Source organism: Chiloscyllium plagiosum, chromosome 26 (assembly GCF_004010195.1).
Source record: "Chiloscyllium plagiosum isolate BGI_BamShark_2017 chromosome 26, ASM401019v2, whole genome shotgun sequence".
In the NCBI taxonomy this organism is placed as follows: domain Eukaryota; kingdom Metazoa; phylum Chordata; class Chondrichthyes; order Orectolobiformes; family Hemiscylliidae; genus Chiloscyllium; species Chiloscyllium plagiosum.
The window spans coordinates 2,843,513-2,866,973 of NC_057735.1; the positions used below are offsets into that span (position 1 = coordinate 2,843,513).

At 39.8% G+C, this 23,461-nt stretch overlaps 1 protein-coding gene across 2 annotated transcripts in view; it reads right to left on the minus strand.

The window, feature by feature from the left end:
- lrig2 (leucine-rich repeats and immunoglobulin-like domains 2) overlaps nt 1-23,461 on the minus strand; it is a 78,034-nt gene that overhangs the window by 38,200 nt on the left and 16,373 nt on the right. For both annotated transcript variants that reach the window (XM_043716349.1, XM_043716348.1), the window contains exons 2-4: nt 5,041-5,112; nt 4,868-4,942; nt 628-762 (exon numbers count right to left, since the gene is read on the minus strand). In XM_043716349.1, coding sequence (XP_043572284.1) covers nt 628-762; nt 4,868-4,942; nt 5,041-5,112 — 282 coding nt within the window. The remainder of the gene's footprint in view (nt 1-627; nt 763-4,867; nt 4,943-5,040; nt 5,113-23,461) is intronic.

Sequence of the window (23,461 nt, forward strand, 5' to 3'; positions counted from 1 at the left end):
TAAAATGGAATACATAAATGGTACATACTCTCTCCAGAGTTCCATGCCTTTTCCCCTTCTCCTCTGCAACAAAACAATGATGTAGTTGCAGCTGATTATAACATGAGAATCAATAGAAGAGCTGAATTATCAGCTAGCCATTGGCCTTTTCCCACAAAATACATGAATCGATTTTTTTTTACAAACACACTCTACGTACTTTTTTTAGGGAGATCACTTCATTAATCTGTGCTGTGTCCTGACCAAAAGTAATATCAGTTGAAATTTTGAAATTTGCGTTATTTATCTGCACAGAGACATAACACACTCTACGTACTTATGTCTCTGTGCAGATAAATAACGCAAATTTCAAAGTTTCAACTGATATTACTTTTGGTCAGGACACAGCACAGATTAATGAAGTGATATCCCTAAAAAATGGCAAGGTTTTGTTGAAGAATGCAAGGCAGTCCCATATGGACAATATGTTCTGGTTCACCGCTAGCAGCTCTCTTCCTTAGTTTGCAATGTATCACCAATGTTGCCACACTCTATCTCCCTGTGATTCCTAAACTAAACTGTTGAAGCTCAGCACACAATGTTGTGGAGCACTAACATGAAGAAAAGTAGTGTAGATCTGTTACTCACAGGTTTCTCAGTTGCATTATAGGGAACGAAGAAGTTTTGATTTCTGAAATTAAATTTGAGCTCAGATCCAAGGTTTCCAAAGCGCTGTAGGGTAGAAGGTCCTCAGCAATTACCTCTGTTACCCGATTGTGTGCTCTGCAAAAGTAAAAAGTCACTGTTCAACTTTCTTACTAATTATTCTGCCATGCTGCAAAGAATCACAAGCATGCTTCCAATAAAAAAAAACTCAAAATTACTGCCTGGATTTTTACCATTTTTTCCACTGTGAGTTTAGAAAAACCTGCCTTTGAAAACCAGAAGGAAGGAGATATTTGGAGTGTGAAGCCAATTTTAAAATAACTATATAATTTGAATGCATTAAAATCTGTTTGATAACTCCAAGAACATATTTCAAAGAATATTTTTCAAATGCAATTATATTAAGTAAAATAGGTCAACTGAAGAAAAAATGTTTCCCTCACTGAGGAATTGAGGACCACTTTCTCTAAATGTTTAAATTGGCTTTAAACATTCTAATATTGTAGATATCTTTTTGTCAATATAATTCAAGTCAGTGACTCAAATTTCACCTGTGGGAGTTAAAGAATTTAAATCAGGAATGTGGCTCAAATGTGGCTAAATTGTAGCAAAATGTGCAGTGCCTTTAATGAAGAAAAATATTCATGCCACATCTAAAGTGCATCAAAAAATATCACACGGCGCCAGGTTACAGTCCAACAGGTTTATTTGAAATCACAAGCTTCACCTGACAAAGGGGCAGTGCTTCAAATGCTTGTGATTTCAAATAAACCTGGACTATAGCTTGGTTTCATGTGACATCTGACTTTACCCACTCCAGTCCAACACCAGCACCTCCACAACACAATAAAAATGACACTTCCAACTCAACAGATCTTCAAAAAAACTAAGATTTTAGCTCAGACGAGTAGATTTTTAGAAGTAATGGAAAAGGAGGTGGAGAGAAGCCATTTAAAGAGGGAATTCTAAAGTATAGGATAGAAAAATAGATCTGCGACATACTTATTGACAAAGTTTCTCCACTCTGTGGCAAATAAACAAAAGATGGTGTCATGCTGGCCAGATAATTATTTCACAATTTAGTCCTTGACAAAACAAGCACAGCTGCCCAGCAGCATAATGTTGTGGTGACCTAGCTACGTAGAATCAAATGGTAAATTAATTGATTGAGAGTTAGTTCAAAGCTTTTCATGAATGATTCTCTCAACTCCAGTCCATTAGGTTGATAAGAACATTAGAAATAGGAGGACATTCAGGCCTGTCCAGTCAACCTGTAATATTATGGCTGCGACTCTTTTGTGCCAGCTCCTCATAGTCCTCAACTTCTCAATACTTCAAAAAGCTATCTACCTTTCAATACTTGCAGTGACCTAGCCTCCACAAACCAAGGCAGAGAATTTCATTAAATTCATAAGAAATTCTTCCATATCTCAGTGTTAAATGGGTTTTGCCTCATTCTATAATAATGATTCCTAATTCAAGTTTCCCTTAATAGTGAAGACATCTTCTTAACACCTTACCTGCTAAGACCCCTCAGAATCCTGACTGTTTAAATATGATCATTCTTCATTTCTCCAAACTCTAATGAACAAAGGCTTAACTTATTAAGTCATTCTTGTTATGACAAATCCTTCAGACCAGGAATCAGGCTAAGAAATCTCTTTTGAACTGTCTCCAACATCAGTATAATAAAACAAATACTTGTCAGACTGAAACATTAATTCAGCTTTTCACTCTATAGATGCAGCCAAGTCTGTTGAGTTTCTCCAGCACTTTGTTTTTATCTCCAAAGCTAATATATCCTTTTTTAAATTCAGGAGCCAAAACTGTTGATCATACTGCAGGTGTGGACTCACCAACACTAATATTGTTAATGCTGATATAGCAATACTGTTATAGCAAGGCTTCCTATTTTTAAAGTGCAATCCCCTAGCATAAAGGCTACAATTAAATTCTAGAATATTTCAACTAAAACCTCCAGTGATGGTTTAGTTTTTTAAAATTCTTTCATGGGACATTTTTATTAGATTAGATTACTTAGTGTGGAAACAGGCCCTTCGGCCCAACAAGTCCACACCGACCCGCCGAAGCGCAACCCACCCATTGCCCTACATTTACCCCTTCACCTAACACTACGGGCAATTTAGTATGGCCAATTCACCTGACCTGCACATCTTTGGACTGTGGGAGGAAACCGGAGCACCCGGAGGAAACCCACGCAGACACAGGGAGAATGTGCAAACTCCACACAGTCGCCTGAGGCGGGAATTGAACCCGGGTCTCTGGCGCTGTGAAGCAGCAGTGCTAACCACTGTGCCACCCATGGACGTCACTGGCTGATCAGCATTTATTTCCCATCCTTAATGCCCTTAAAAAGGTGGTGGTGAGCTGCCTTTGTGAAACACTACAGTCAACATACTGTAGGTTGACTCTCAAGCCCTTAGGGAGGGAATTCCAGGATTTTGATCAAGTGACAATGAAGGAATAGCAGTATATTTCCAAATCAGGATGGTGAGTGGCTCAGAGGGAAACTTGCAAGTGGTGGTGTGACCATGTATTTGCTGCTTTGTTCTCCTACATGGAAGTAGTCATGGTTTGGACAGCCTTGGAAGGTGATAAGGATCCGGAGTGAATTTCTGCAGTGCATCTTGTGGATAGTATACACCGCAGCTACTGAGCATCTGTGGTGGAGGGAATGGATGTTTGTGGATGTGGTGCCAATCAAGGGGGCTGCTTTGTCCTGGATGGTTCTTGAGTGTTGTTAGAGATGCATTCATCCAGGCAGAGTGTTGGTACAGGATATTGCTCAGAAAAAGGAGCGTTTTGGTTGCATAGAAGATATTTGTAAACTTTCCTTTAGTTTTTTTTCCTTATTATTTTGTGTAACAAACTTATGTTCTTTTGTTAAAATTGAACATCGAATGTTAAAATGGCAGCCTATTGTGAAATATGAAAGGGCTCAGAAAAGATTTACAAGGATGTTGCCAGGGTTGGAGGATTTGAACTATAGGGGGAGGTTGAAAAGGCTGGGCTGTTTTCCCTGGAGCACTGGAGGCTGAGGGGTGACCTTATAGAGGTTTATAAAATCATGAGGGGCACATGGATAGGATAAATAAGACAAAGTCATTTCTCTGGGGTCGGGGAGTCCCGAACTAGAGGGGATAGGTTTAGGGTGACAGGGGAAAGATATAAAAGTGACCTAAGGGGCAACTTTTTCCACGGAGGATGGTACATGCATGGAATGAGCTGCCAGAGGAAGAGGTGGAGGCTGGTACAATTGCAACATTTAAAAGGCATTTGGATGAGCATATGAATAGGAAGGGTTTGGAGGGATGTGGGCCGGGTGCTGGCAGGTGGGATCAAATTGAGTTGGGATTATCTGGTGGGCATGGACGAGTTGGACCAAAGTCTGTTTCCATGCTGTACATCTCTATGACTATGTAGTCATAGACCACTACGGTAATTAAATTTAAAAATCTTATGATCCATCAAGCCAATTTTCACTTTGAATCTTAACTAAATTAAGAATAGTTGCAATTTTAACACTTAGAATCACAGGAAGGCACAAAATGAGTGATTTTCAAAACTGCCGAATTAAAATGCAGAATGCCAAAGCAACTGGTTAGATTAGGATGCATCAAGATTAGCTTAACACCAGCACAAAACAACAGGCAAAGTTATCTAATAAAACTTTGGTTATGAGAACTGAAATTGCAAACTAGCATTAATTTAGCAGTATTTGTGCTACCCAGGGAAAATATATCACATTATGGTTGTTGTGGCAAGTTAAAATATGTTCAGGGTTAGGGTAGCTGAGTCTTACAGATGAGCCAGTAATAAAATGAGGCATGTTCTTCACATACTTGTCCCATACTTGACTTGGGAATGCAACTAAAACACACAGAAACGGTTCAATTTTTAAGTGCCAATATTCATCACCTTAAAGAGGTCATAAACAATTGCAAAGCACAAATGGTGGAGTTAAAATCATTGTCAGCTATTTGTCATGAGATGGTGATCTGGGATTTTTACAACTGTTACAAATTCATTTGAAAATAGTGATGTAGATTTTCCCTGTAACATTCATGATGTCATGATCCCACAACAACTGTGGCAAGCTCTCCCCGAAGTGACAAAATGTGTCAGCAGTTACACAGTGTGTTCTCTTAAAAATTACAAATACAAAGCAGGTTTCAGAATTAAGCCCTAATATTTTACTTACAGTGACAGGATGGTAATGTTGGCTGTGGCTGACCCCAGTGTCGGGATTGTAGAGAGTAGATTGTGGTTGATATTCCTTGAAGAGCACAAATGATTAATCAGTTTGAAAACTTCTGATATTTAACATTCAATTCTTTCAAGTAATTCACAGAATTTATATCTCAAACTACTTACACTTCCAGAAGTGTGTGAAGACCCTCGAATACTGGGTGTTTTGTGGAAACCAATTGATTATGACTCAAGTCTCTGCAATAAGAAAGAATTCTAAAATCAATGTTGAAGTCTCATAAGATTTTCCCAGCCCTAATCAAGGAGAGGAGAATTAAACACTTGTGATGACATAGAATTGCTGTTATCCTATCTCCTGTATCCATCATGCCTGTCCATGCTGACCTAACATCTGCTCACCACAGTTCTAGAAGTCATATTTGAATCTCTTCATGGTTTTGTCCCAATCTCAAACCTGCTCCTCTGCTACCAATCCATTATTCTTGCTAAAAACACACTGCCGACCACTTTTCACTTCAAGACCTTTCTTAAAATTCACCTCTTTCATCATACATTTGGTCATGCATGTAACACCTCTATGTCCCCCTTTTTTTTGGGATTAAACTCCTATGAAACTTTGGGATATATAATTTCATTAATGGCTTAAACACAAATTCTTGCTACGTGATAAAAAGAGGCAGAATTTCTAAATTCAGTGCACGTGCGATGTAAAAAGAATGAAATAGCCACCAACATAATCTTCATCGGAATGAGAAGAAGACTAAAGCATTTAAAAATAAGTTAATCATCCCAATAATGCATTAAGTTTCCCAATTTTGTTATAGGAAAGCATGCCCTTCGCCTGTCAACAGTAATCATTCTACAATAATCTTTCCACAACAGAGCATCATTTTAGGAGAGGCAAGGAAGATAAAATGTAAACCAAAGCCACAATTCATCAAAGCCACAAACTACTCAAATCAAAGAGTCCAAAACTAAAACAAAATTAGACATCATAATCGAAATGTGATGGGGAAACAAACTTTAATATGGAGTAATTTCTTTCAAAAAGTGGATCAATCAGCATTATTCATTTTCTATTTCCATAGTTCCAGCACATGGAACTCATATCATGATGTTTCTGCACAGAAAATTCAGGAGTGCTCATAAATTCATGCACAGGTGCACTTGTTGCAAATTGTCAACATATCATTCCCTGGAAAGTGAAGTGACCATTGTTGACAAATTGTTAAAATGAGCCATCCATCAGCAATTGCTAAATGCCCTGTTCATTTACTGGAAGGTTAGAAGCATTGAAGACTCTAAGTTTGCATTCTTTGCCTGTACCTCTTACTGGAAAGAGGACAGCCGGCTCCTAGTGCTGACAGCTTGACTGTAATATTCAAGTCCAAGTCTATCATAATCTTAACAGGACTGAAAAGCAAGATGGATAACTGAGGCAATGCTGTATGAGATTTCCACAGTCTGTTGCTCACAGTCACAATTTGCACACAGCTGCTGACAGACTGAACATGCATGAACAATGTCTCTATTAAAGTATAGTCTGGAGTTTGCCCTCAGTCTCTGTTCACGTTTCACTTAAGAAAATGCTCATCTGTACAACACTGATATCACTCAACACTTGGATGAAAACAGGCTCATTAAACCTGGATTTTTTTCACTTTTATTGACCATTTCAGTGCTGTCTACTGTAAAAGCTTAGCCTCTCTCAAAGGTCCAAGCTGCTCTAAACTTAGTTTGGTTTTCTCCCTTTCTTTATTATGCTTGAATCTTTAACTACCTCCACTTGACCTACAGGAGATTGCACGATGGGAACACGTGTGCAAGCCAGAGATGGAGATCATGCGTGTCAGACACAGCCCATGATTATGTACCACCACATAGTGAAATAATCATTCAAAATATACCACAAGCATACAAATATCAAAACAAGAGAAGTTGGATGTTTGTAACAAGTAGTATAACAAGTATGCTACACCACCAATGCAGCCAGTGGTACAACAGGACTCTCGGACTCACTGCCAGCTTCAACACTTTTTAATTGGTTAAATACAAATGACATCTCTGAAATAACACAGGATGCAACTGAGGAATGGAAAACCAATTAAATATGGTTTGATCAGCTCGAGAGTGATAATGTCCTTCAAAAACATTTTGCTCCTGAAATCGGCCTGCAAATGTTGACTTACCAAAACTGCAGGTTTACCCTGCTGCCTGATGAAAAAGCAGTGCTCCAAAAGCTTGTACTTTTAAATAAACCTGTTGGACTGTAACCTGGTGTCATGTGATTTTCAACTTTGTCCACCCCAGTCCAACACTGGTACTTCCACATCACTGCTAAACTATAATTATGTTGTGACGGAAGGCAGCAATTCAAATCAGGCTGTTGGTCACATTCCACTCAACAGTGTCTAATTTTAATGGATGTTTGGGAGTAGGCCAACTGTCCTGGACATCCAAGCAATGATGAATTGTACATGGAAGAATAGAGGGTGGTGGTACGGAGTTAAATAAGAGCTTGAAAATCTTAAGAAACTAATGTAAAATAAGGGGGTCAGGATCAAAACAGAATAAATATTATCACTTTCCAAATCAGCTTTACTCATTTAGAATTAGATTTTATTGTCATGTGTACTCAAGTATACAAGTACTTAAGGACAGTGAAAAGTGTACAGTGTCATCATTCCTGGCACCATCTTAGATACAAGGTACAAAATTTTAAGTAGAAAAATAAAGACACAAAGTTAAAAGCTAAACATTACAGTCCTTCTTAGTACAAAGTAGGAAAATAATAAAAAAAAAGTTAAAAGCTGAACACAATAGTCAAACATTTAAATAGTTAGAAATAAAAATTTACCCCATTGGGAACCGAGCAAAAGTCTATCATCAAATGCTGAATTTGCTAAATGTTTAGTTGACACAGTATAATTGAATTATTACCTACAAGCTCCTTGCAACACACGACTTGAGCAGGAAATGCGCTGAAATACAGCACTAAAGGCTGAATAATTTTCTATGCCAGCAGCTGGCAGAAGTCACTGCTGATCATCTACACATTTGAGAAGCTCATTTAACCAGTCCCTGACTCATTCACAGAGAGGACTGAAATGGAAGCAAGGTGTCAGCTCAGGGAACCTATCACAAAGTCATACATTGCTAACTTCCAAATTGCAACACAAAGGGATAAAGTATTTATCTTCTGTTCCTATCCCACACAGGATTAAACAGCAGATTGTGCCTAATTGCCAAATGCTTATCCTGTTGAAAATCATAGGGAATGTGAAATCTACCCAATGGAGTACCACAATAATTCTGCCCTAGAGTTTTTTTTTTAAGAAATCATGAATTTAAATCTCACCATAACAAAGTATGAATTAAGGATGGGCAAAAAATACTAAACAAAAAACCGGAAAATGCTCAGTATGTGGTAAAGGTTTAAAATACAGTGTGTGTTCACTTGCAGGAATGATGCATTTTGGAAGATGCAATCCCAGAATGAAATATACAGTAAATGGAAAAGTCCTGGGGAAAACATGTCCAGAGAGATCTGGGTGTTCAGGTCCATTGTTCCCTGAAGGTGGCAATGCAGGTCAGTAGTGTGGTCAAGAGGCATACGGAATGCTTTCCTTCATCAAAAGGGGTTTTGAGTACAAGACTTGGCAGGTCATATAACAATTGTATAAAGGAGGAGAAAGTGAGGACTGCAGATGCTGGAGATCAGAGCTGAAAATGTGTTGCTGGAAAAGCGCAGGAGCAGGAGAATCGACGTTTCGGGCATAAGCCCTTCTTCAGGAGCCATTCCCGAAGAAGGGCCCATGCCCGAAACATCAATTCTCCTGCTCCTTGGATGCTGCCTGACCTGCTGCGCTTTTCCAGCAACACATTTTCAGCAACAATTGTATAAACTTTGGTTTGGCCACATTTGGAATACTGCTTACAGTTCTGGTCGCCACATTACAAAAGGATATGGATGCTTTGGAGAGGGTGCAGTGGAGCTTCACCAGAATGTTGCCTGGTATGGAGGGTGCTAGCTAAGAAGAGAGGTTGAGTAGGTTAGGATTATTTTCATTGGAAAGAAGGCGGTTGAGAGGGGACCTGATTGAGGCCTACAAAATCATGAGAGGTGTAGACAGGGTAGATAGCAAGAAACTTTTTCCAAGAGTGGAGGACTCAGTTACTAGGGGTCACGAGTTCAAAGTGAGAGGGAAAAAGTTTAGGGGAGATATATGTGGAAGGTTCTTTACGCAGAGGGTGATGGATGCCTGGAATGCGTTGCCAGCGGAGGTACTAACAGTGGGAATGATAGCGTCATTTAAGATGTATCTAGACAGATACATGAATGGGCAGGGAGCAAAGGGATACAGATCCTTAGAAAATAGATGGCAGGTTTAGATAGAGGATGTGGAACGGCGCAGGGCTGGAGGGCCGAAAGGCCTGTTCTTGCGCTGAAATGTTCTTTGTTCTAAGAAAGAGACTACAGTATTTTATGTTTTCAGCATTGACTCTCTATCTTCATATATTGTTTTTCAGCATTTTCTATTTTAAACTGTAAACCATATCACTAACACTGCACTAGCATTGGAATGCAGACAAGGAAAATCTAAAATACAAAGTTAAAACATTATGTCTTACTGACTGGGTCACTACAGTGCTTAGTAAGTTCTATAGAATTGTCTCAATTTGTCTACTGGGAAAAAAAGTATTCACAGCAAAATCCTTTAATAACCTGCATTGATACAGTTTTTAAAAAAAAACTAACCTGCATCTATATCATCATTCAAGACATTCCAAATACTTTACTTACTTTTTCAAAGCAGTCATTTTCACCTAGGTGGAGAAGACTGCTAATTTGCACATAAAGAACACAACCTAATGTTTGACGAATAAATAGTGACAAGGATAAAAGAACTTCACAGTTTTCCAACTAAGGTCATGAGAATTTTGCATCCAGTTAAAGTGCCTGTCTCTTCCAGGGACAGGTAGAGTTGAGGAAACAGGGTGGCTGCAAAAGCACCTAGTCAGGCTAGGAGAGTGGGCAAACAATGTGGACAAGTGTGAGGTTATAAACCAGGGCAGTAAGCATAGAGAGGTCAACTATTTCCTAATGAGAAAAAGGTTTCTGAAATCTGAAGCACAAAGAAACAAGAGAATCCTATATTCGAACTCCTAAGATTAACATGCAGATTCAGTTAGGAAAGCAAATGCAATCTTAGCATTCATTTCGAGAGGGCTAGAAAACAAAGCATGGCCGTTCTACTGAAGCTGTACAAGGGTCTGGTCAAACCATATTTGGAACATTGAGAGCAGTTTTGGGCTCCGTATCGAAGAAATGCTGGTCTTGGAAGGGGTCCAGAGGAAGTTTATAAGACTGATCCCAAGAACGAAGGGCTCGCCATACAAGGAGTGGTTAAGGACTTTGCGGTTGTACTCTGCGGAGTTTAGAAAGATAAGGGGATCTTGATTTTATTTTATTTTACATGCACTCAAGTACAAAAGGTATGGTGAAAAGTGTTTAATGTCGCCACACAAGGCGCTACATTAAATACAAGTACCTAGGTACAGAACTTTTAGAACAAGGTAGAAAGCTAAGCATTGCAGTAATTATAGTATAATGTAAAACATATGAAATAAGGTTAAAAGTTACACATTGCAGACCTTGTTAGAAAATACAGAAATTAAGCTTAAAGTTCAATCATTACAGTCTTTCTTAAGCGCTTAGCTACAGTGGGACTAAACTTTGAGGAATCACCTCAAAGGTCCACACTGGGCTGAGAGACCGCCACATACTGCCAAAAGATCATGCCGGGCCGAGAGACTACGACGCTGGGCCGAAAGTTGAAACTGACAGAAGAGAGGGGGGCCTAGACAGACTGGACATGGAGAAGATGTTTCCACTAGGACAGAGTAGGACCCAAGGGCACAGCCTCAGAGTGAAGGGACGACCATTTAGAACAGAGATGAGGAGGAATTTCTTCAACCAGAGGTTGATGAATCTCACTGTTGCTGAGGGCTGTGAAGGCCAAGTCATGAGTGTCTTTAAGGGTGAGGTAGACAGGTTCTCGATTAGTAAGGGGATCAAAAATTATAGGGAGAAGACAGGAGAACAGAATTGAGAAACCTGTCAGTCATGTTTGAATGGTGGACCAGACAAAATGTGTTGAATGGCCTATTTCTGCTCCTATGTGTGATGGTCTTTTGAAAATAGATTTGCCTCTGAAATGTCCTAAAAGCCAAATTATTTCCATAGCAAATGAGGATAGCCAACAAATGCTGGCCTTGCCAGTTATACCCACATCCCATTCAAGAATGAAGAAAAAAAAACCTCCGATAGTGCAGCACTCCTGCAATACTGCACTGAAGCCTATATAAGGTACTGTCTTTTGTGTGGCTTGAGCAAACAACCTTCTGGCCCTGATGAGAGCTACAACTGGGCCAAGGCTGTATATTTGTAACATAACATGCTTTGACCAATGGCTGAAAAACCGACAAAGCCCTTAAAAGCCTTTAGGTTTTTCATAGTTCAACTCCCAAATGAAACTTTATACGACATATATTACAACAGGAGTTCATTTTTCTAAAGAATCAGAACACTGTTCACACTAAACTAATGAAAAATCATTTCTGTGGCAATCCAGTGAGACTAATATTCACTCCAATTCTTGATATCACATTATTTCACAATCTGTAGGTCCAGTGATGGCATATGGCTTGATGTCTATGTAGAGTGAGGATTTGCTCAGCTGCAAGAACCACTGTCATATTTATCAAATACAAGTTATTGATGACAGTTTAAGCTCCTTTAATGAATACAGATAAAATGAATAGTTTCACACATATAACTAACAGAACCTAATACATAAGTCTCAAATTTAAATAAACAGATATTTAAAACAAAATGCTTGTTATAAGAGCAATAAGAGCAGAACCCTTCTTGATTAACTCATTTAAAAAGTAGACTCAAAAAGGCACAACCTGATTCACGATGTTCAAATATGACAATGGTTTAAAAGGGGTTCAAGGTTGAGGAACTGTACTTCCTAACCATTACAGCAAGCTGGGGTTTAATAGCGGTTATGAAAATTAATGCTTTATTACCTTCAGGAATCAAGAATTCTTTACACAGGAGATTAAACAGGTTAGACAAAGTCAGTGATCCAGCAAGAACATATTGTAGAGCAGTATTAATGGCCTACAAAATCCTTCCTGTTTTGCACTCGTGTTTTCTTATATTCTACATTATAAATGGAGCAACACAGGAAATGCAACATAACTATTGACACACAAATAAATCAGAGACTTAATCAGATTTGAACACATTAGGGAGGAAATGCAAAATGGTCCCATATTTAAATAATGAGGATATTCTAAACATACAAGCCAACTCTTGCATCCTTAAACCTACCATGGAACAGAAACAACAATATTAGATAATTATTCGAGCGTTTATAATAAATTAATAGATGAATGCTTTGAATTATGAATAAGTGGCTGCAGAACCAATTGTTAGTTCCATGTACATAACTGCATAGAATCATAAATTATTCACAGCTCTGATATTACACAGGGCACAGGTGCTGATAATGTAGCCTTTTAGTGCCATCAATGTCTGAATTATTCAGATACTGGAAGCACTGAAAGTGTCTGGGAAACACAAGCTTACTGATTCTGAGCTTTAAAAGGTCTGCCATTATCCACAGCTCCAACTTTCAGGTGAGGGTTGATTCCTTTCTGAACACAAATGCCTCTTCTCGCCAATTTTTAATACATCTGTTTCAAAGAATGATTTGCAAAATAGTTAAAGTACACATTTTACTGCTGCCTGAGTTGCAAGTTGCAATTATTTCAATCTGCACATTTCTTTTCTATACATTTTGAAATGTCAACTCTTGGAATATGGGCACTGGTGGCAAAACAACCAGCAATTATTGTCCATCCCAAGTTCCTCTTCAGGTCATTGTGGACTGCTTTCTTGAATCACTGGAGATCCTGTTATGGTGAAGTATTCCCGTAATGCTGTGAGGTAGGGAATTCCAGAATTTAATTTGCTGCAACACTTACAGGCATTCATTTGGGTGCCAAAAGCCAATGCTCTAGAATTGCCTTTTGCCTTCCCCCCCACCCCACAATTCTTTTCAGGGCTTCTTTCAAAAGTCAATCTTTGATCATGCTTTCAGTTACCTTCCTCAGCATTCCTCCTACGTATTGATATTCATTTTTCTCCCAGTTTTTTTCTAATTAAATTTTATTGCATGATGTCAGACAATAAAAATGATCTTTCTTAAATAAAGCAAAGTACTGTGAATGCAGAAAATCTGAAATAAAAACTCACTTTTCCAATACGCTGTTTTGGAATCATTTCTTTCTCTGTCTCTTAAAAATCAGACCAGGGTTATTACTGGAATTATCCAGTCTACATTCCTTTTATTATCAGTGGGAATGTTTTAGGTGAACCTCCCCAAACACCCCCACCCCCCAACTTTTGTTTATTTATTGCCCTGTTACTAACCACATCTTTGTCATATAATCAATCCTCACCTCCACTGTATCACAGATCTTCCCCCCAACTCGTTTTTTTTTAAACTAACATTATGTTCTGATGTCAGTTGCTGCCAAACCAGTGGTTACAGTATTTTTTGCTTTTATTGCTCTGCCTGATTTCTATACACTGACCCTTGCTAGAAATTATGCTCATGGGAGTCTGGGTAAAATAGAATCAGATTTGGATGTGATGCAATTAAACTATCTGTACAAACTCACTACATGAAACAACTAATGGAATCTATTAGAGAACTGCTCCAGCCTCTGAAAAAAATCACAAGTCAGCACTTTCCTTTCAGGACCAATTTAAGAAAAGGGAAAGAGGGATAATGGATTTGAATTGATATCTGAAAGGGAAGTTAACTTTGCACTTGGAATGCTGATTTCGGTGGTTTTCACTTCCACTCTTCACCCTGGGTTCCAGCAAGTTGCAGAAAATGCGCCAACAAGTGCACAATGCATCACTGATTCTGTTAAAGCGGCCAGTCGTATAAACATTTAGTTCTTAGTGAGGCAGGTTTCCTTAGCTGTTCATCACAACATACAGGAAGAAATGGAGACCCAGGGAGCAACATTTCAACCAGCCTTCTCTGGGGAAGTAACAATGTACTGATGCATGGGTATGTTAAAGAAGTGCTTCTGCCTACTTGCGGAACGTTTCAGAGAACATCTCTGGGACACCCGGACCAACCAAGCCAACCACCCCGTGGCTCAACACTTCAACTCTCCCTCCCACTCCACCAAGGACATGCAGATCCTTGGACTCCTCCATTGCCAGACCATAGCAACACGACGGTTGGAGGAAGAGCGCCTCATCTTCCGCCTAGGAACCCTCCAACCACAAGGGATGAACTCAGATTTCTCCAGTTTCCTCATTTCCCCTCCCCCCACCTTGTCTCAGTCAAATCCCTCGAACTCAGCACCGCCTTCCTAACGTGTAATCTTCTTCCTGACCTCTCCGCCCCCCACCCCACTCCGGCCTATCACCCTCACCTTGACCTCCTTCCACCTATCGCATTTCCAACGCCTCTCCCCCAAGTCCCTCCTCCCTACCTTTTATCTTAGCCTGCTGGACAAACTTTCCTCATTCCTGAAGGGCTTATGCCCGAAACGTCGATTCTCCTGCTCCTTGGATGCTGCCTGACCTGCTGCACTTTTCCAGCAACACATTTTCAGCTATGTTAAAGAAGTTTCAATATACAGGAATGCTGGATTTTCAAAAGCAGTAGATAATAAAAAATTTCTTCTTCGAAACAGTTTTTCTAGATGTTTTACTGCAGATTGCAAAGGAAAAAGGAGGCTGCTTTGGCAAATTTCAACTGTTTCCAATGGTTACTCCAGATGTCTAATTACTTCCTATTGACAATGAACAACTTCCTCCAACAAGCTTACAATTGGATGTGTATAAAACACTTTAACAGCCACAGAATTGAACAAATTCATAGTAGAGAAATAGTAAATTAACACTATTTGGAATTCTAAATCTCTCGTTCACTAGCTGAAACGTCCACAACGAGACTAGACGGCCTGTTATGGTATCTTTATCTATAGAGGGTTAGTGACAGAAATAAAACAAGAGTTTTTTTTGGAAATTAATCACACCTGAGACAGTCAACATGGTGGAAAAGAAGTTGTTTTAGAGCAAAAGTTTTACTTCAGTCAGCAATTTATTCATTGAAGCTAGCATAATAAGTCGACACATAATTTGAGAGTATCTGGCTGAATCTATGTGGACACAAGGTCGATACCACCACACGCTAAAAATTGTTAGCGGCAACTAAAAGCTTTGAACAGTATTGCAACATTTCTGCATACATTTACACCAAAGAACATTCTTAGGCAATTTTCCACATTGTTAGGTAGATGCCAATGGTTGTAGGTTTATAGTGTCCTAATCAGCAGCTTCTCAAGGGTATTTAGTAATGGGAAATAAATGATGACTTTGTTAGTGTGGCACAGATGAATTAATCAAAATTTGACAATGTTTTCTCCTTCAAGCATTGGCAAAACTATTTGAATGCTGTTTGAAGAGACAAGGTCAAGCATTGAGAATTGCAGTGTTTCAAAATACTGGGATAAGTAATTCTAATTAAGTTAGACAACTGGTGGGGGGAAAAAAAAGAGAAAACAACACACGGTGGCACAGTGGTTAAGACTGCTGCCTCACAGCGCCAGAGAGTCGCCAGAGGCGGGAATTGAACCCAGGTCTCTGGCGCTGTGAGGCAGCAGTGCTAACCTGTTTGAGTAACATAAGGACACTTTGTGGAGGACTGCAATCCAACCCAAAGGACTCCTTACAAATAAACTGAGCTTTTAGCAGTGATGTGTGCAAACTTAGGACTGGTTCACATACTTGGAATCTTAGAATACCATTTGGCCCATCAAGTTAGTCTCCTCCCCTGGACAGATCCCACTTTCCTGCTCAAATCATACCTTTTTTTTTTAAAATGTAGAAACACATTCAATAGCAGAAAATAGATCATAGACCTTTCGTCCACAACTGTTTACAGAAAACAATTTAACATTCTAAGCATCATTGGGGCCTCACTGGGAGTACTGAGGAACATCCCTTTCCTATGCTGAAATCCATTGAGGAAGCAGTAGCATGGCATTTTGAAAATCACAATACAATCAAGCAGAGTTAACACGAAAAAATAAGAAAGGAAAATGATGCCTGACAAATTTTAGAAGGTGTAAAGAGAAGGGTGGTTAAAAAGGGGAAATGGTAAATGCAGTGAATATGAATTTTCACTACATTTGATAATGATTCCAGACTACACAATTATCAACAGAATAATGTGTTTTTGCATATAAATCCTAAGCTAGCATGCTGGTATAGCAAGTAATTACGAAGATAAATGGGGTCTTAGTCTTTACTGCATGGAGAATGGGATATAGAAGGCGAGGTCTTGCTACCAATTGTACAATTGTGATCTTCAAGTTTAATTGGTTTGGAGCCAAACCAGAGAAGTTTCATTTGGTTGATCCCTGGAAGGAGGGGACTGCCTTTTGAGACAGGTTGAGCAGTTTGCAACTATAGTCACTGCTGTTTAAATAATGAAAGATGATTGTATTGAAAAATATCAGAATCTGAGTGAATCTCAAAGAATAGATGCTGACAGGATGTTTCACTTTATGGAGGAATTTAGAGTTTCAGAACAAGGGACTATCAATTTAGAACAGATCTTCTAAAAAATTTGTTCGGGGATAGTGGGCTTTACCAGCTGCGTCAGCATTTATTGCCATCCCTAATTGGCCTAGAGAAAGTGTTGGCAAGTTGTCTTCATACACCGCTGCAGTCCATCTGGTGTAGGTAGACATGTACTACCTAGGGAGGGAGTTTCAGGATTTTGATACAGCAACAATGAAGCAATTGTGATTTATTTCCAGATGAGAATGGCGAGCGGCTTGGAGGGGAACTTGCAGGTGGTGGTTCCCAGATATCTGCTGCCCTTGTCCTTCCAGATTGCAATTGTCAAGAATTTGGAGGATGCTGTCTAACAAGCCTTGAAGAACTGTAGTGTGTCTTAGACACTGTTTGTCTATAGTGGGAAGTGAATATTTGCAGATGTGATGTGTTCATGCAGTTACTTTGCCCCGGATGGTGTCAAACTTCCTGAGTGTTGCTGGAACTGAACTGGGGTCTTATAAACAGATGACAGGCACTGGAAGTCAAAAGGTTAGTTTATCGCTGCAGGATTCCTTGCCTCCTATCTGTTCTTGTAGCCAGTGTATTTATATGGCTAGTCCAATAAGAATTGCAAACTGCGAGAATGACAATGTTGAACTCCAAAAGGACGCCAACAAATGAGAGGAGTGGGTGAATAGATGACAAGAGATGTGACAGTTTGGTGTACTTTGGTAGGAAGAACATTGAAAGATAACATACAGTAAGGGGAACAATTCTAAAAGGGGTGCAGGTGCAGAGGGACCTGAGTTTACATGTGCACAGATCACTGAAGGTGACAGGACCAAGTAGCAAGAACAGTAATAAATAGTGTCCTTTCATTCATTAATAGGGGCATAGAACGCAACAGCAAGGAGGTGATGTTGAACTTGTTTGCCCTCAGCTGGAGTACTGTCTACAGTTGTGGGCACTACATTAAACGAAACAAGTGAATGCACTGGAGAATCAGATCAATTTACAAGAATGGTTCCAGCAGTGAGAAACTTTAGTTATGAAGATAGATTGAAGTAGGTGGGACTGTTTTTGGAGAGAAGGCAATGATAGGAATTTGATAGAAGCTTTCATAATCATGAATGGACTGGACAGAAGGGGAGAGAAACTGTTCCTACTGGCAAAAGGAACAAGAATGTGAGGGCATAGACGTAAAATGATGTGCAAAAGAATCAAGGGTGATGTCAGAAAAACCATTTTCACTTGGGGGTAGTCAGGGTCTGGAAGGTACTGTCTGGAAGTGTGATGGAGGCGAGTTCAATTGAGGAGGAGAAAGTGAGGTCGGCAGATGCTGGAGATCAGAGTTGAGAGTGTGTTGCTAGAAAAGCACAGCAGGTCAGGCAGCATCCGAGCAGCAGGCGAATCGATGTTTCGGGCCGGAGCCCTTCATCAGGAATCTCCAAATGTCGATTCTCCTGCTGCTCGGATGCTGCCTGATCTGCAAGTTCGATTCAGACATTCAAGAGGACACTGGTTGGTTATTTGGACAGTAGTAGTGTGCAAGGGATGGGGAAAAGCAGGAAGTTAGCATTACATAATGATAATATAAACAAAGAAAATAGGAGCAGGAATAGGCCATTTGGCCCTTTGAACCTGATCCAACATTTAATATGATCATGGCTGATCATCTAATTCAGTTTCCTGCTCCTGCTTTCTACTCATATCAGCTCTGTTGCATTACCTTGAATTTACTCAAGTGCCCTGTCATTACGTAACAATAGCTTCTACTACTTTTCCTTTGACAGGTGTTAAAATAACTGGCCTGTAATTTCTTGCTTTCTACCTCTCTTCTTTTTCAAATAATGGAGATACATTGACTGTTTTCTAATATAAAATGACCTTTCCCGAATCTGATAAGTTTTGGAGAATTAAAGAAAACACATCAAGCATCTTATGGGCTGCTATTTTAAGATGAAATCCATTAGGACCTGGGGACTTGTCAATTTGCCTTTTCAACAACTTACTCAGTACTACTTTCCTGGTTATTTTGAGTTGCCTCTGCACTTTCAATTCCTGATTTACAGTTATTTCCAGGATGTTACTCATATTGTCTCTAGTGAAGACTGACTCAAAACGTTTGTTCAATTTGTTTGCCATCTCCTTCCTATCCATTCCTAATTCCCCAGATTCATTTTATATGGACTGACACTTACTTTGTTAACTTCTTTTAATTCATGTGAATACACTTTTTCTATGTATTCTTATATTTTTGACTAACTTCCATTAGAACTTTTAACTTTTTTTTTGTTTTTCTTTAATATTCAGTCCATTCTCCTGACCGGCCACCTATATTTGCACAATGATGTCTTTTTTTGGAGTCTTAATCTAAACTGCCAGCTGACTCTTGCTCACTCTGCTTTCATGCCCTCATAATTGCTCATGTTTAAATTAAAATAGTAGTCTTGGACTCTCACTTTTCTCCCTTAAACAGAAATATTTTGATCACTGCTACCCAAGGGTGCTTTCACTGTGAGGTCAGTAATTAAGCCTATCTCGTTGGTCAAAACCCCCATTCTCTGGTTTGTGCTATAACATGTTGGTCTGAGAAACTTTCCTGAAAACATTCAATCAATTCCTCATCTCCACTGCTTTTACTCATCTCGTACATGAGAAGTTTCCATCCAAATCACTCACCATCCTGATTTTAAATTTTTTTGTTGTTTGTTCGGTTTTACTGGATCAAAATACTGGAAATCCCTCCCTGACAGCATTGAGAGCTCATCCATACCACATGTACTCAAAATCAACAGCTCACCACCTTCTCTAGTGTAACCAGGGAAGGGCAAGACATGACTATCATTGCCCACTGGCCATAAACAAACTTAAAAAGAATATTTCCCACATTTTGCCCCCTTGTTACCCTCAGTACTTCATCCAAGTGATGTCAAAATGAAATGAATTCCTTACATCAGAGACCAGAGGGGCTGGGCTATGAAATATGTTCAAGGTCAAGTCAGACAGGTCTTGATGTACAAAGAAGCAGAAGGTTTAAAAGGAGGAAGAAGGTAGGCAGTGAAATGGAGTTAAGACCAGGATTAGATCTGCCAATTTCTTATTTAATGGTTCAGCAGGTGCATTCAATCTAATTGCGTACTACTTATCTTACGTTCCATATTGAATTCCTCCAATCACATAATTCTTTTGACATTGTGCTCTAATTTTGGACTTGAGCACAACAGAAATGTGCCTTCAGCTTAGCAGTCATGGCTATAAACTCAAATTCCCTCCCTAAACCTTTGTGTATCTATCTCACTCTCACACACTTTCTCTGTTTACTCAAGCTAACTGACCAAGCTAATTATTGTGTCCTACTACCTCATGTATCAACTTTTGGATTCTAATGAACTTGCCAAGTGTAGATGATTTTTGTTACACTAAACGCACCACACTAATACAACTTGTTAGTTGATTTGATATCCCTACTGTATTTGCTTAATTGTGAAGGAAGTACCTTTTTTTAAAAAATGGAGAGAAAACGGTTTAATTAATGAAATCTTGCCAGAAACCCAAGCCCAAAGTTAACCTGTAGCAGGGTAAGCTACTTTACTTTCAAGCTAAAAATATCAAGACACACTCAAAAGCGGTTTACCAATAAGAGTTTACAAAGCACCATTACTAAAGTCAATACGTAAATTTGGTGCAGTGCTAAGGATAAAAACAGAGAGACATTCATATTCAATCTAAGTATTGCGTGCAATTCTAGTCTCCTTCCTATCGGAAAGATGTTGTGAAACTTGAAAGGGTTTAGAAAAGATTTACAAGGATGTTGCCAGGGTTGGAGGATCTGAGCTACAGGGAGAGGCTGAATAGGCTGGGGCTGTTTTCCCTGGAGCATTGGAGGCTGAGGGGTGACCTTATAGAGGTTTACAAAATTATGAGGGGCATGGATAGAATAAATAGACAAAGTCTTTTCCCCGGGGTCGGACAGTCCAGAACTACAGGTCATAGGTTTAGAGTGAGAGGGGAAAGATAAAGAGAGACCTACGGGGCAACCTTTTCACACAGAGGGTAGTACATGTATGGAATGAGCTGCCAGAGGATGTGGTGGAGGCTGGTACAATTGCAACATTTAAGAGGCATTTGGATGGGTATTGTCGAGTGTGTGGTGCTGGAAAAGCACAGCAGGTCAAGCAGCAGAGGAGCAGGAATATCCAAACTAGGTCAAAATAATCCACAAACTAAGCACTCAACATCATGCAGGAACTGATTAGTTCCAGTCCCAATTTGAAAACAAAACAGCAATCTAGATACTGTAATTAGAAGAAAGCCTCCCACATGCTTTGTTAAGTGAGTTCAGGCAAGTTTCCTCATGCAGTATACAAAGGGTCCTACTCAGGAAAGGGCTAAACTCGACTTATCCTTGGGAAATAGGGCAGGACAGGAGACTGAAGTGACAGGGGGGAGAAACGGGACACTTTGGGACCAGTGACCATAGTTCTATTAATTTTACAATATTTGTGGAGAGGGACAAAGTTGGTCCTCACATTCAAGTTCTAAACTTGGGCAAAGTGAACTTTGATGGAATTAGACCGGAACTTACAGGGGTTGATTGGAATAGTTTGTTGCAGGCAAAGGGACCTCCAGCAGATGGGGTGCCTTTAAAAGCGAGATAGCTACAGTTCAAGGTCTATATGTTCCTGTGAGCGTAAAAGGCAATGTTGACAGGAAGAAGGAAACCTGGAGAACAAGAGATTGAGGCTTTGACCAGAAAAATGGTGGTATGGCTCAGGTACTGGCTGCTGGGATCGAGGGAATGCCTCGAGGTATATAGGAGATACAGGAGTTTACTGAAGAAGGAAATTAGGAGGGCACAAAGGGGCATAAGATAGCCTTGGCTGAGAAGATTAGGGTGACTCGAAAGAGGTTCTTCAAGAATATTAAAGAAAAAATAACTAGAGAGAGAGAAAATAAGGCCCCTCAAGGACCAAAGCGGACATGTATGTGTCAAACTGCAGGAGATGGGAGAGGTCCTCAATGAATATTTTACCATGGAGAAAGACACGGGAACTTGGGGGAGTTAGTAGTCATATCTTGGGGACAGAACATATCACAGTAGAGATGGTGTTGGATATATTACAATGTATGAAGGTGTATAAATCTCCTGGCCCTGACCAGATATATCCAAGAACACTGCAAGAAGTTAGAGAAGAAATTGCAGGGGCCCTGGCTGACATTTCTGCATCATTAGGCATGGGTGAGGTCCCAGTAGTGAATGTTGTGCCCTTACTCAAGAAGGGCTGCAAAGAAAACTTGGGAACTATGCTGCATATCTCTATGACTCTAAGTACTATAGACCAGTAAGCCTAACATCTGTGGTAGGTAAGTTACTTGAGAAAATTCTGAGATAAGGTATACATGCTTTTGTAAAGACAAGCTTTGATTAGAAATAGTCAGCATGGCTTTGAGCGTGGGAGATCATGCCTCACAAATTTGTTAAAGAGTTCTTTGATGAAGTGACCAGCAAGGTTGATGAGGGCAGGGCGGTAAATGTAGTCGATATGAACTTCAGTAAGGCCTTTCATAAGGTTCTACATGGTAGGCTGCTCTGCAAGGTGAGATTACATGGAATCCAGGGTGAGCTGGGAAATTAGATACACAATTGGCTTGATGGTAGGAAGCAAAGGGTAATAGTGGAAGGATGTCTGTCGGATTGGAGGCCTGTGACTAGTGGAGTGCCTCGGGGGTCAGTGCTGGGCCCATTGCTGTTTGTTATCTATATCAATGATTTGGATGAGAATGTCCAAGACATGATTAATAAGTTTGCAGATGACACTAAAATAGGCGGTATCGCGTACAGTGAGGAAGGTTATCATAAATTGTAACAAGACCTTGATCAGCTGGGTAAGTGGGCCGAGAAATGGCAAATGGCCACAAAAAGACATGACCCACTCTTACTACTATCCTTACATACGGATGAGGAAGAACACCACTTCGACTGGGACAACACATCTATCCTAGGACAAGCCAAACACAAACACGTACGAGAATTGCTAGAAGGATGGCATTCCTACCAGAACTCTATCTACAAACACATTGACTTGGATCCCATTTACACTGCCTAAGAAAAAGAACTGGAAATGACATCACCATAGGAAATGACATCATCACAAGGAAACCCGAACATATAAATAGAAAGCGGGCTACACCACCAGTACTTCATCCGGAGGCTCACTGAAGATGTTATCTAGTATGTTGACGAAATGTCTGAAAACGAAGTTTCCAGCTCAACGAGCAAACCTACACCCAGAACATTAATGACCAATTGGCTCAGTGCTAGCACCCTTACTGAGCTCCCATACCATCTTAGGTGGTTGTAAGAGCTATGCATTATGCAAAGAGCAGAAGAGGTCTCTCTAGTGGTCTTGCTAACATTTATTGCCCCTATCATCAATATTTCAGAGCTGTATGCCAGAGACTGCAGTGCACAAACTAACTTTTACAGTTCTCACATTGCAACAGGGACAATGCTTCAAAATATTTTATTGGCTGTGAAGCATCTGGGGGAAACAAAGAAAGACAGACCACTAACAAGTCCTCATGTTGCTGTTATAACACACATGTAATCTTTATCATTTTGAAGGTGGCATACACTAATATTCATTGTCAAAAAGGCAAATTCAACTTGTAATGTACTTAGGTTACCTTTATTTTTAATAAGGTAAAAACAATGACTGCAGATGCTGGAAACCAGATTCTGGATTAGAGGTGATGGAAAAGCACAGCAGTCAGGCAGCATTCGAGGTGCAGTAAAATCGACATTTCGGGCAAAAGCCCTTCATCAGGAATACAGGCAGAGAGCCTGAAGCGTGGAGAGATAAATGAGAGGAAGGTGGGGGTGTGGAGAAAGTAGCATAGAGTACAATAGGTGAG